This window comes from Pieris rapae, chromosome 1 (assembly GCF_905147795.1).
Source record: "Pieris rapae chromosome 1, ilPieRapa1.1, whole genome shotgun sequence".
In the NCBI taxonomy this organism is placed as follows: domain Eukaryota; kingdom Metazoa; phylum Arthropoda; class Insecta; order Lepidoptera; family Pieridae; genus Pieris; species Pieris rapae.
This window is the reverse complement of record NC_059509.1, coordinates 1,486,982-1,499,874: the sequence shown is the minus strand read 5'-3', so window position 1 is coordinate 1,499,874 and position 12,893 is coordinate 1,486,982. Positions and strand designations below refer to the sequence as shown.

General features: G+C 34.2%; 2 protein-coding genes across 2 annotated transcripts; one reads left to right on the top strand and one right to left on the bottom strand.

Moving 5' to 3' along the window:
* The first annotated feature begins 884 nt into the window (after positions 1 to 884).
* LOC110994461 (MAU2 chromatid cohesion factor homolog) lies at positions 885 to 9,161 on the top strand. The gene is made up of 12 exons (XM_022261094.2): positions 885 to 1,140; positions 1,316 to 1,495; positions 1,743 to 1,865; positions 2,278 to 2,406; positions 3,617 to 3,725; positions 4,329 to 4,496; positions 5,136 to 5,324; positions 5,754 to 5,863; positions 6,500 to 6,601; positions 7,218 to 7,321; positions 7,851 to 8,053; positions 8,761 to 9,161. The coding sequence occupies exons 1-12, from the start codon at positions 916 to 918 to the stop codon at positions 8,940 to 8,942; spliced, it is 1,824 nt and encodes a 607-aa protein (XP_022116786.1). The 5' UTR covers positions 885 to 915; the 3' UTR covers positions 8,943 to 9,161.
* Positions 9,162 to 10,806: 1,645 nt separating this feature from the next.
* LOC110994462 lies at positions 10,807 to 12,744 on the bottom strand. Its single transcript, XM_022261095.2, has 3 exons — positions 12,525 to 12,744; positions 12,014 to 12,195; positions 10,807 to 11,270 (listed from the first exon to the last, which is right to left on the bottom strand). Exons 1-3 carry the CDS (start codon positions 12,678 to 12,680, stop codon positions 11,063 to 11,065), a joined length of 546 nt encoding a protein of 181 aa, XP_022116787.2. The 5' UTR covers positions 12,681 to 12,744; the 3' UTR covers positions 10,807 to 11,062.
* Positions 12,745 to 12,893: the final 149 nt, after the last annotated feature.

Below are 12,893 nucleotides of genomic sequence, written 5' to 3'. Positions count from 1 at the left end.
AAAATAATGTCGATGTTTCACATCTGCCAGGCGTCCCGTGACGGCTCACATTTTTATTTTTATTCTACTACAATTATAATATAAATTGATTGCCATCTTGAAACCTTATTGCGGATCTGTGGATATATTAAACAAAATTAAATATCGGGATGTAAAAATAGAGCTTGATCGTATAAGAGTGTGTAGCCTATCGTAGATACGCACTAAAATGTACATACTATATGGTGTAGTATTTTCTATACGATTTTAATGTATGTGGCAATATAAATACAGGACACTTAGAAAAGAAGAAAACAGACGTCACTCAGAACAGACTTTGAAGACGAGTGAGCATGTATTTTTTCCTATGAACTTTTCTATAAGAATATAAATTCATTACCGTTGTTTGTTAAGAAATATATCAATTTAACAAAGATAAAAATGGGTTGTGATGTATAAATATAGAACATCCCATAAGTGAAAATTGAATTTTTTTTTTTTAATTTTGCCAAAAAATTATAGTTTATAATTAACAAATAAAAATAAAGGTTGATCGTAGAGGGGTGAAAATTTAGGGTTGCATGTATTTTTGTATGGTGTATCGTTAAAAAACGAAAACGAAAAAAAATTAGGGGTTACCCGTAACATTTAGGGGGATGAAAAATATATGTCCGATTGGCCTACCCAATATGCACACAAAATCTCATGAGAATCGGGAAAGCCGTTTCGGAGGAGTTTAACTACAAACACCGCGACACGAGAATTTTATATATAAGATTTATTAGGACTGTATGCTTTTTTATTGAACTGGCGACTTATACTTCTCTGTGGTCTCAAGTTACTAAAACGGCAACTCTAAACTGTACATTGTCAAACTACAAATAATTGGTAACCAAAGTGTTGTCAACACCGTTCCCTCCAAGCAGAAATGTCAAAATGGCGTCAACGCAGGACGCTTGGTATATTTCTTTACTTGGTTTAGCAGAACATTTTCGTACATCTAATCCCCCTGACATAAAAAGTTGTATTCAATGCTTACAAGCTGTTTTTAATTTCAAGCCACCTCAAAGAGTTGAAGCCAGAACCCATTTACAACTTGGGAATATCCTTTTGACACACACTAAAAACATCGACTTGGCGAGAACTCATTTAGAGCAAAGTGTAAGTTTTTCCGTATTTCTTTTCTAGGTATCAAGACGTTTTGTTAGTGTAGTGGTAACGACTGAATATATATAGTTCGAATCTTAGTTGAGGTATTTGTAGAAGGTATCCCTAATGTAAAATATAAACAATGTTTTCGATGTGGGTCATTAAAAATATTTAATTTTCCTTTCAGTGGTGTTTATCTCAAAGTATCAATGGATTTGACGATGTTAAGTTTGAAGCAGCGAGTGTACTTGCTGATTTGTTTGAACAACAGGGTCAGCCAACTCATTCAAAGCCTATATTACGAAAGGCGATTGAATTATCACAACACAGTGTTTACTGGCACTGCAGGCTCATATTCCAACTAGCAGTGAGTATTTTATTTTATCAAGTTATTATACAATATTAATTGAAATTTTACTCAGCTTGTTTAGTTAAATTTAATTTAAATACTTTAATGTATATGTGAAATTGATAGTTTTTCAGTAAAATTCTTATGAAAAATACTGCATATTTTTCATATGATTACAAAGACATCATACCAATTTTACTATACATATTTAGAGGGTTCTTGGCTCATACCAGTATAAATATCATGATTATATATTGAATTTCAGCAAATTCATGCAACAGAAAAAGAATATGAAGTAGCAAGTAGTCTACTAGGAGTAGGTGTGGATTATGCCCAAATATCAAATGCTGCTTATACAAGGGTGCTCTTTCTCTTAAGTAGGGTTATGGTATGTAAATTTTTTGTTAGCTTTCTTGTTAATACTATTATAAATTAATTGATATACTCTTACTTTGTACCAATGTTGTCTGTAAAATACCCAAACTATAGATAGAAATATAAGAAGCATATGATATGTAATATAAAATGTAGGCTGTAATACAAAAAATTAGATTGATTAATCATGAAAAAGAGACAAACATTTTAACAAGATTGTATTTATAATCTACACTTGCAGCATAACACATACTTTGTAATGTAATTGCATTGTAGTCATCAACTTAGCTCTATTGCTATTATATGAAGTAACTGTAACTGTGAATTAATATAGTAAATATTATTGTTTTTAGTATACTTTTTATACTAAAAACAACTTTTACTTTTATTAAATTTAATTTTAAGACTATGCAATTTGGTTACAGTTACTGTTAATAGATAAGAAGATTCAAGAAGTTTTACCATTATTAAATCAAGCTGGACATCTTGTGGAGTCCTGGGTCGGAAGTCCACACCAAAAGGAATACCTTAAAGTATTCTTTCTTGTTTTACAAGTAAGTATTTACATTTTTGTATTTTAATTATCAACTGGGATAATTTTGGAAACAATGTTATGCAGATGACATACTTTTGTGCCCTACATAATTGGTCTCAAAGTTCTGTAATAAATGGAAGTAATGATAAAAACAAAAGTACCAATCAGTATTTAATGAGTGATATTTTAATTTATAGTACATAAATAGGAATAGAAATAGCATAATTATATTTTATTCGTCAAAATAACCTCCCTTATTTTAATAGAGGGTCTTAAGCAGCCAGTCGTCTATTGCAGCATACACCATATTCAGTCGATTTTAGTAACTGCTTTATTAAAGATGACTTCAGACTCTTTCTGCCAAATTTTATAGTCCAAAGAATCAAGGTTCAGTGGTCCTTGAAGAAGGCCAATCCTCATGTCTAATTAAGTCAATGTTTTGACGCTCCAACCAGGCCTCAGTGGTCTTGGCTTTGTGTGCAGGCGCAGAGTCCTGCTGGAATATGAAGTGATATCCTGCAACGCTTGCTGTGTAGGTCTCTGACAAGCCAATCCAAAAAAATCCAGTCAGTTGGCCCGTAAAAGGACACTCCCAAATAGACCATTACTGATGTTGGATGATGTCCACGTTGCACCCTCGGAACTTTATTTCTAGCTTCTTCAGAACTCTTAATAATTTATAATTCTGTTTATTGTACTTCTCTTCAATATGGAAATTTTTTCGTCCGTTAAGAGGATATCACGGTGTCAGCTTTTCGCATACCGCTTTATCTATTCCCGCGATCTCTTAAGCCTGCATTGCTAGATGAGCATAAAGTAAGCTCCCACTCTGTTTTTTTGTATGCTCGACATATGATCAAGCAAGATACAAATATTTCCTTTCAGTGAAATAGTTTCTTTTCAACCTCTAATACCTAATTTAACATCTATGTTTATTTGTATACATCAATATGAATAAAAGCCTATTTATTTATTATTATATTCATGTGAAAAATAATTGCATGTTTATTTAAAGCTTCATTATTTACTTGGCATATTCTAAATACAGTTCGTAAATAACACGAAAAATAAATTTATGCTTCAAGTTTATTAAAGATATTTATGAAATTTATTTGTTTAGTTATTGATTTATATTTATAAGTATTTTTAACATGGATTTAAGTAAAAAAAAATATATTTTTATTATTATATATTAAAACATAATTATAATTATTCTATTCTTGTTTCAGGTGTGTCACTATTTAATGGCTGGACAAGTCAAGAGTGTCAAACCCTGTCTAAAGCAATTACAACAAAGCATTCAGACAATTATGGCACCAACGTGGCCTGATGATGACAGTGAGTTTATAAAAATATAATCTAAAGACATATTAGATTATTAGTGTGCTTTTATAGTATATATCTAATTGCCATGTTTAAAGAAGAGGCTAATTTCTTAATATTAAAACTCAACAGTTCAGGTTCCTAAGAATAATATCCTGAGTCAAATTCTATTTTTGACAACATTCCTGTATGTCAAACATATATTGGATTTTAAATATTGGGGTTAAATAAGTCAGTCTGAATTTCACCCTAAATGTAACCCTATTGTAACATTTATAGTTACAATTAGAATTCAGATTAGATTTCTATGATAGCTCAATGAATTAGTACCTTCAGAATACAGCATGTGGTGGTGTCACTGCCGAACTAAGCCATCGCGTGGCCTGTAGTATATTCTATCAAGTGGTCCTCACGGGCGACACAAAAATATTTATTGCTTCTTAATTATTCTTATCTAGTTTATTCTAGATTATTCCTTAATTTTGCCTATATATAAGCGGGTGGTACCATAAATATTATTATCACTTCTAAAAAATGCATTTGCACGCTAAAGTTTGGCCCTCAACATGTCAAAGGTTTGTCCAGACCTGGTTTAAACCAAAGTACCCGGTGTTCCAGCTGTGTGCGGCGGCAGTCCCGGAGGCGAATCCTTCGTGTGGCTGTCTCGGCAGCAGCTGTACGTGCTGGTCTACTTGGTAACGGTGATGCATTCGGCGCAGGCCGGCTACATGGACAAGGCGCACAAGTACACTGAGAAAGCCTTGGCTCAGATCGACAAGCTCAATTGTGAGTAATTTTTTTTTTTTTTTAATGAACCGGTGGCAAATGGGCAGGAGGCTCACCAGGCTCAGGATGTTAAGTGATACCGCCGCCCATGGACACTCTCAATGCCAGAGGGCTCGCGAGTGCGTTGCCGACCTTTTAAGAATTGGTACGCTCTTTTCTTGAAGGACCCTAAGTCGAATTGGTTCGGAAATACTTCAGTCGGCAGCTGATTCCACAAAGTGGTAGTGCGCGGCAAAAACTGCCTAGAAAAACTTATTTAGAATTCATCAGCTTTTTTGAAGTTGGTAATAAATGGTGGCGCCACTTCATGCAATTTAAAGAAAAACAGGGGAAAAAACGAGGGGCGTTACAACCTTTTTGGTCTGGGACTCAGATTTCTGTCTCTGTTTCATGATCATTTGTCAATTTAATAGGTAAGATAATCAGCCATCTTTAAATTTTTTCCTTCATCATACAGGTGAATGTTAAATGTGCACAGAGCCTGAAAATCCATTTGTTCACAGCCAAGGGTCGAACTTACAACCTCAGAATACAATACTATTTATTAAAAATTGGAGTTTTATTGAATTGAACGTCAGCAATCATGAAAAAAAAAAGGTTTTCCAAGCATAGACCAAAGACCAAAAATAATAATTGCAGGTAACGAAGAGCCAGGGTTGGTCAACGCGGGTCGTGGTGCCGGCCGTCGAGGGGGCGCAGCCCTGGCCTGGCGTCTACGCATGGCTCTGGTGGAGCACGCAGCCCTATGCCGCCTCGTGGCCGGAGGCAAAGCTCACGCGTTGCACGAGATTGCGCGGGCTGCCCATCTGCTCACGCACCCCCCGGATGGTGAGCATTTTATGATTGCATTAATTTAAATTAACACGATTTGCTTATCAATAAAACGCATGCTTTTTACAGACTAATTTCTCAGTCTTACGGACTAGCTTTGGGGTGAGGGGAAGTCTTTTTTTCTGATTTTCTGATTTGGTGATTATGTCAACATTAATTATTTACGTTTTCACCTTAATATTTAATTTAATGTTTATTTGTTTTTGGAGAGCTTTGCTTACTTTTGCTAACAAGAGGAGTAATTTTTTTTTTAAATTTATTTATTAGCTGGATACAAAGTCCATTGGCAAAGTTATAATCTAGATACTCGCCCATGCTATAAAAGTAACTTGCCTTTAAAAATATAAGGCTTTGCCATTATTTATTCTTTCTACTGTTGAGTACTTTTCATTTTATCTAGTCTATACTTTATTCCTGCAATTTCAGCCCAGTGCGCAGCGGCTCATACTCCCCAACTGCACTGCCTGCTGGGCCTGTACGCCATGTCCATGAACTGCATGGACGCCGCCGAGGCGCAGTTCCACACCGCCATACACGTGAGTGTTCGCCTTTATTCCCTTGATTCCCTCATTGCATTATTTTATTGGCTGTTTGATAGTATGATATTCTTACGAGCTGAGGGGATCGTATATATATCTCTTCAAGTTTTGTTTCTCAATAAATGTTGTATATTGAGTGGGTTTGGGTTCTTGTAAATAAATTGAGTCCGAGTTGCAAGAAATGTTTGTTTAATTTGAACAGTCTTTCAAAAGGCACCTTTTGAATCATTTAACAATACTTTCACAAGACGATTATTTAAATATTTCACAATACTAATAAGAATTCAGACAAAACTTTGTAGCTACTTTCTTTACAGTTTTACTTGCTTGCTCCCTGACAATGAAGTAAAATGCTAATGTCATTTGTCAACTACATAATAGGGATGGGATTGGGTAAAGTCAGCTGTCAGTTGATCAAACTTCAACAATAAATCAATGAGAAATTAACAGTAATTAAATGGAATTAAGTCGCAGAAATGCACTTATTACACACAAAACAAATTAATGTGATTAAGTGATTAGTGACAGTAATTTGTTTTGAGTGAAGAGTGAAGGCCTCCTCCAAATTCTTCCACTGGTTTTACTATCTATCTCTTTTATTTAATCGTCTTTAATTATTTTATTGAATTTCAGATGTCACAAGAGAGAGATCTGTGGATGTTTGCGAAATTGAATCTGGCTATTGTGTATCTACGAGGACGGAGAGATAATGATCTAGCCCAAATTATGGAACAGGTAATCAAGAATCTAATCTAAGATTTATAATTATCTTGATTAGATTAATTATCTAATATGTGATAACTGACGATTTATTTAATGTTTCCGCACCGTCCGTGTGGATTTCGTGTATTTCGCATATTTTCCGGACGTCAAGGCAGAATACAAAATACAACACGTATCACAGTTTTTGCCGCGCACCACCAAAATTTGAAACCAGCTGCCCACTGAAGTATTTCCGAACCAAAAAGTAAAATCTTAAAAGGGCAGCAACACACTTGCGAACGTTCTGGCAATGTAAGTGCGGTATCACTTAACAACAAGCCTTCTATCCGTTTGCCTTCTACTATATAAAAAACTACTATTTCGCTGTCGCCGGGGTTACCTGGCCGCGCCTGGCCCGCGACAGACGCGAGTGGAACCGGAAGGAGGAGGCCTATGTCCAACGGTGGACAAACCAAAACTTAACTGAATGACGTTTTATCATCCCTAAATTTTAAAGTTTTTTGGAAATAAAGGCTATTATTATTATTATTTCGCTAATGGTGAATCAGTAGTTTTAGGATTGATCATATTCTAACCAACAGACATGCGTATTCATTTTGTTAAATGTAATCATTGTGATTTTTTTTAGGTGCGACCTGAAGCATTACCCGCGTACGCGCACGGCCTTCGGGCAGCGTCTTACTACGTACTAGGTCTACAAGCATTCTTCCAGGCGAGATATAATGAAGCAAAGTTTGTATATTTTTATTTAATTATTTGATAATTTAAAATATTATTTTATAAGTAGAATTCTTTTAAAAAATTAACCAAAAGTTAAGTCAAATGACTGTACATGTTATTTTTTTAAATTCACACGGCCACACCATTATTTTTTAAAGAAAACAGATTAATATAGCTATTTAAAAATAAGTTATAAAGAAAGGAAATAATCACTATTTTTTTAGCCATAAATAATCGCAAGAATATCATAACTTGTGTTTCTTTTAAATTTTAATTGTACGGGCAAACGGGCAAGAGGCTCTGATTTATTTATTTATTTCGTAATTCTACAGCTTACATAAATTATATATACATAGTAACAATCAATTACACTAAATATAAAGATATAGATATGAAATAATATATAAATAACTAATGTTAAGAGATACCGCCCATGGACACTCACATTGCTAGTAGGCTCGTAAGTGCGTTGATACGAGACTGAAAATCAGCGAACATAGTTTTTTATGTATGTCAATATTTTAATTTTAATATTTTTCAGACGGTATCTACGTGAAACGTTGAAGATGGCGAACGCCGAAGACCTAAATCGTCTTACGTCCTGCTCACTCGTACTCTTGGGCCATATCTTCCTCTCTATCAACAATTCCCGCGAAAGCATGAATATGGTGACACCTGCTATGCAATTGGCGAGTAAAATACCGGACGTGCACGTGCAATTGTGGGCGTCGGCTATTCTCAAAGGTATAATTTTTTAAATACATTAATCATATAAAACCCGCGTGCTAGTCGCATCCATTGTCACGTCTATGATCGTAAGTTCGATGCCCGGCAGTGCACCCTTGGAATCAGTCAGGCAAAAATCTCCAAAAATTGCGTGACGCTATATGTACGTGTGTTAAATTTGTGATATCATTTTCTTGTATTTTTAGGCATACATTACATACATTGTTTTAGAACGTATAAAAAAATAAAATTGCCTATCGTTTGCTATTATCTCAAACTAGCGATCCGCCCCGGCTTCGTACGGGTGCCATACTGATACTAAATACACTACAGAAAATCTGTGAACGTTGTATATAAAAATGTGGGTTATCCATAAGAGATAGACATATACCATTACAGACTTTTCTGTAGACCTTTTCAATGTGTACAATACTTAGTACATTATTTTGATAAAACTCGTAGGGTTCAGCCTGCGTTTGCAATGTAAGCGGAAAATATGTAATTATTTACGGCATCACATTAGAAACCTCAAAAATAACAGTACTTCTCCACTATTTAATCAATGTTATTATACATATAAATCTTCCTCTTGAATACTCTATCTATTAAAAAACAGCATCAAAATCCGTTGCGTAGTTTCAAAGATTTAAGCATACAAAGGGACATAGGGACAGAGAAAGCGACTTTGTTTTATACTATATAGTGATTTGCCAATTCTCTTCCAGACCTCTACCGTCTCGCGGGTGACACGGAGCGCGAGAACGAAGCGTATCAAATGCACTGCAATTTCTCCCAGGCGCTGCTCAAAGACCATTTCCAGGCCACGCAGCTCCCACAACACGCCCTTGTGAATTGGACTAGCGGCCCACCCCCGGCGTTGCCCGCCCCTAGCGTTAGTCACACGTAGCCAAATCGCTGAGACAGCAGCCAATATGGATATCATTGAATTTCCGGATTTGGCTTGAATGTGCCAACCGGTGAAGTCTGGAAAATCTATTAATTTCGCGATAAAGAATTGTTATATTGTCAGACTGATATATTAACTTGTTTTTAACGTAACAAAATCAATTTTAACGCTCTCGATGTTTTAATAACAAATAGCGAACACGTGCGAACGTTTTTGTCAGATGGATGAAGATTTTTTAACTTGAAAATTTAAAAAAAATTTTAAAGCAATTTTTAATTGGGTTATAAGAAACTACAATAATATATTCCGCTGTGCTGTAGAGGAAATGAGCACAGGACAGTTAAACTTTGGGTCGTGACCTTTTTTTTTTTATAGAACAAACTTTTTTTTTCACCTTTACACCGGTCTGTTAAAATCTATTACTTATTTTTGTTTTTCTACCATATCTTTTAATATACTAAGTTTCTCGATTGAATTAACAATAGGGATATTGCATTAAATCAATTAACAAAGACAGTACAAACTTAGTATGTATGCGACAGACTGATTTTGTGATATTTGTATGGCTGATAACAGAAGCTAGTATAAATTGGCCCGTCTAACACCCAAACCCAATAACCTAACTCAACACATTTTTGACCATATGAGATAGACATCTTTATCCCAATGTTGATAAAAATGTGTCAATATCCAATCGACGGATTGTTATAGCTATCTATGGTAGGTCGGATCGGTGTATGTGAAATGTGAATAGACCTTTGTATGAAAATGACAGTTTGACTGTGCTAATATCCAATCTTAAGATTTTAACTTACATCAGTTTTTAAAATAATTAAAAAACTACTTGATATATTTTAAACATGGACATGTATTTTTTAATATTATTTATGCAGTTTTATTTACTTCATTTGGTTTATATTTTATCAAATATGAGTGTAAAGATCGAAGAGATTGCATTCTATCCATCGCCAAAAATTTATTGTCTTTGTAGGGTTTGGTATTTGGAATGCAGATAGGAGATTTATCGATTCACAGTCTGATCTCAGATTGTTTTCAATCTGAGGTTGTGGATTAACTATTGGGTTCGGGCGTAAGTTTAATTATTGAATTAACGAACCTAAAACGCCGACATGTTAATTGATTTAAAATTAGCGATTGACCAATAATTTATTAAATTTGGCAATAAATAGTAGTAGATCTCTTGTAACCTTGCACTTTTAAGCTACGTGTTATATTTCGACTTAGGTTTTCCCATATTTTGCACAATCTACGGAAAAACTAATATCAGTCGAATGCGGCTGTTTGTAAATATTATCGATTAAAGAACAAAGACGTCTCATATTTATTTTAGCGACATTTAGTTGACGATCGTCTGAACTGTGTATGGTATTACACGTACGCGTACGTAAATGGCACGTACGCGTACGCTACGGATACCGTACACGGGCTTGGTTAATTAATTTTAATGTTTTAATGGACGGATTCGCTTTGTATAGTTACGTCACAATATCGTAGTTATATTTTTTATTAGATTGGAGTAATTCTTCCATAGATCTGTCCATTAAAACACCTCGGAGACGAGAATTGTAAATTAACATGTATACATTTATGTGATTATTCCGATAGACAGTGTAATGCGGCCTTACGCGTGGGTACATTTGCTGTTGTTAATATGTAAATAAAAGTTGAACTATTGTAAATAATAAAATATATGTTTTTTGCTATAAATGTGTCTTTATTTATTACACTTCTATAAAATATATTTTCTTTCCTATTGGGCACAAAATAGATATAAAAAATACATCATAAGGAAAACAAAGTTAGATGTTTCAAGAAAATTAAGTGGAAATGGGCGGGGCAAATGGTAAGAGGAACAGAAAAGTGGAGCAAGAAAGTATTTAACTGGTGCTCAAGGTAAGACCAGGTTAAGAAAACAGAAGGTACATGACAAGAAAGGGCACACAGTTAGCTAAGAAGAATGAAATGATAGAAATGAAATTGTGTTTGTTTCTGAAATAAAAGGCTTTTATTATTATTATTAAAATGTCTGAAATTTAGCTTTTAGAGAAATGAAGGAATTAAAACATTTTTGCTTATCCAATGGTTAATCTTAACAGTTTTTAATTGAAATGACACGAATATTCGCTGCAAATCGATATTTCGCCACCGGCAGGTTGCGAATAATGTATGGGATCTGGTGCCAGATTGTTTTTACGATAGAACGTATCCCGTAGTATTGCACAACGACCATGATTTACGTCTCGAGTTACTCGACCCTGCTTCTGTTGCCATCCATAGTCAAAGTTGGTTGCGACACGGAAATAAAACCTTGAACAGTAATTTTTTAACATGTACTCATTAGAGAACAAGAAACAGTATCGACTTAGCCGATACTATTTAAATAAGATTTTAAAGTGCGTGCGTACAAAGTAGTCAGAAGTGAAAATTCTTTGTAAATAAATTATTACTAATAAACCCTAATAGATGACCATGTACTAGTATATGATCACTGCATGATGTATATCTATATTCACACTGTTTACATACTGTATACGTGTTAATGATAATATAATAAATAAAAAATAGCACTGCGACAGAATTGCAATTTCAAAATTCTAATATGTAACTACTAAACAAATACATCAACCAATAGCGTGTATCTTTTCGATATCCCTATCACTCTCTCTTTTCTTCGTGACGATTTCAATTCAAACACGTAAATTCACGTCATGGGCGCATTTTTACGAGAATTCGCCGGTGAATGAGAATCTTTGCTAATATTTTTCACGAATCAATCATTTAACTATTCTAGAATATGCCTCAGCGTTTATTTTTGATAATGACACCTGTAAATACTGGTAACAATTTCTTTATACTTATTTTGCCCACAGTTTACAAGACAGCTATTTTTTGTTTATTTTTCTAACAGTAATTTAATTGAGTTGTCTTATAGATTACATTAAGTTTATGTTATTATTGTATGTTATATTAGTACAAGACCTCGATCGGAGATAAGGCCTAGAAATTCTTACAAAAAAATTATTTATCAAGAACGTTAAGGTAATACTTACTTATCTTCGGGTGCCTTCTTATACCTAGCCTTAAGATATCTCTCAGCGGCACCCTTTTCTGTGCTTCCATACAATAAATTCAGCACTTCGGGTTCAATAGGCTTCATCAGATTGAGATCGTCACTTTGTTCCACAACACGAGGACTCACGGGTATTGCTTTCGCAGCCGGTTCATTATATATCTATACGTAAACAGGTAAATACGTACTAGATTATAAGAAATCATTTTAGGTAAAGTTTTGTATCTAAGCGGTCTGCGACAGGCAAGCTTAAGAATAGCTTTTTGTGTACAAATAAAAATCGTACTCTTATACTGAGATGCCCAGTGACATGTTATATATTTATATATACACGTTCTCAACCATTGAAAGTGTCTATCAAACTAAATCTTTACAAAATAAAACTATTATTGGCAGGATTAGATAGATTAAGTAGATACCAAGGCGTCTGTGTCCTTTGCAATTATGTTTTCAAAAAGTTTATTTTGTAAAAAATCCGATTAAATACTTACATCAATTAATTCTTGCGTCATACCTATGAGAGTGTCGATATCTCGAACCCGATTCTCTTTCGCGGCCAGCAGAGCCGGCATCAAATGTTCTGTGTACCATACTCTTTGTCGCCTATTTGATTTTCTCCACGCGTCCGCGTAATATGCGTGTGTCATTTTATATTTTAAGATTTTCTATAGATATATCACTAATAATTTTAAAATGTTACAAATAATTTAAGTAATTGTCAAAACTGGTAGAGACAAAAAAGTTTAGATTTTTTTTTTACTTTTAATGAATTGGTTTAGTTTTTTTTAATGCATTTAAACTATAGCTTATTATAATCTGTTGATTTATTTTATTGGATATAATTGAACTTAGAATTAGTC

Excerpts from the sequence above, each read along its gene's own strand:
- LOC110994462 (XM_022261095.2), bottom strand. The coding sequence starts at position 12,680 with ATGACACACGCATATTACGCGGACGCGTGGAGAAAATCAAATAGGCGA. Across the intron at positions 12,196-12,524 it reads TGACGCAAGAATTAATTGAT|ATATATAATGAACCGGCTGC; the intron begins GTAAGTATTTAA and ends GTTTACGTATAG. Across the intron at positions 11,271-12,013 it reads AAGAAGGCACCCGAAGATAA|GTTTTATTTCCGTGTCGCAA; the intron begins GTAAGTATTACC and ends TTACTGTTCAAG.
- LOC110994461 (XM_022261094.2), top strand. The coding sequence starts at position 916 with ATGGCGTCAACGCAGGACGCTTGGTATATTTCTTTACTTGGTTTAGCA. Across the intron at positions 3,726-4,328 it reads AACGTGGCCTGATGATGACA|CTGTGTGCGGCGGCAGTCCC; the intron begins GTGAGTTTATAA and ends CCGGTGTTCCAG. Across the intron at positions 6,602-7,217 it reads TAGCCCAAATTATGGAACAG|GTGCGACCTGAAGCATTACC; the intron begins GTAATCAAGAAT and ends GATTTTTTTTAG.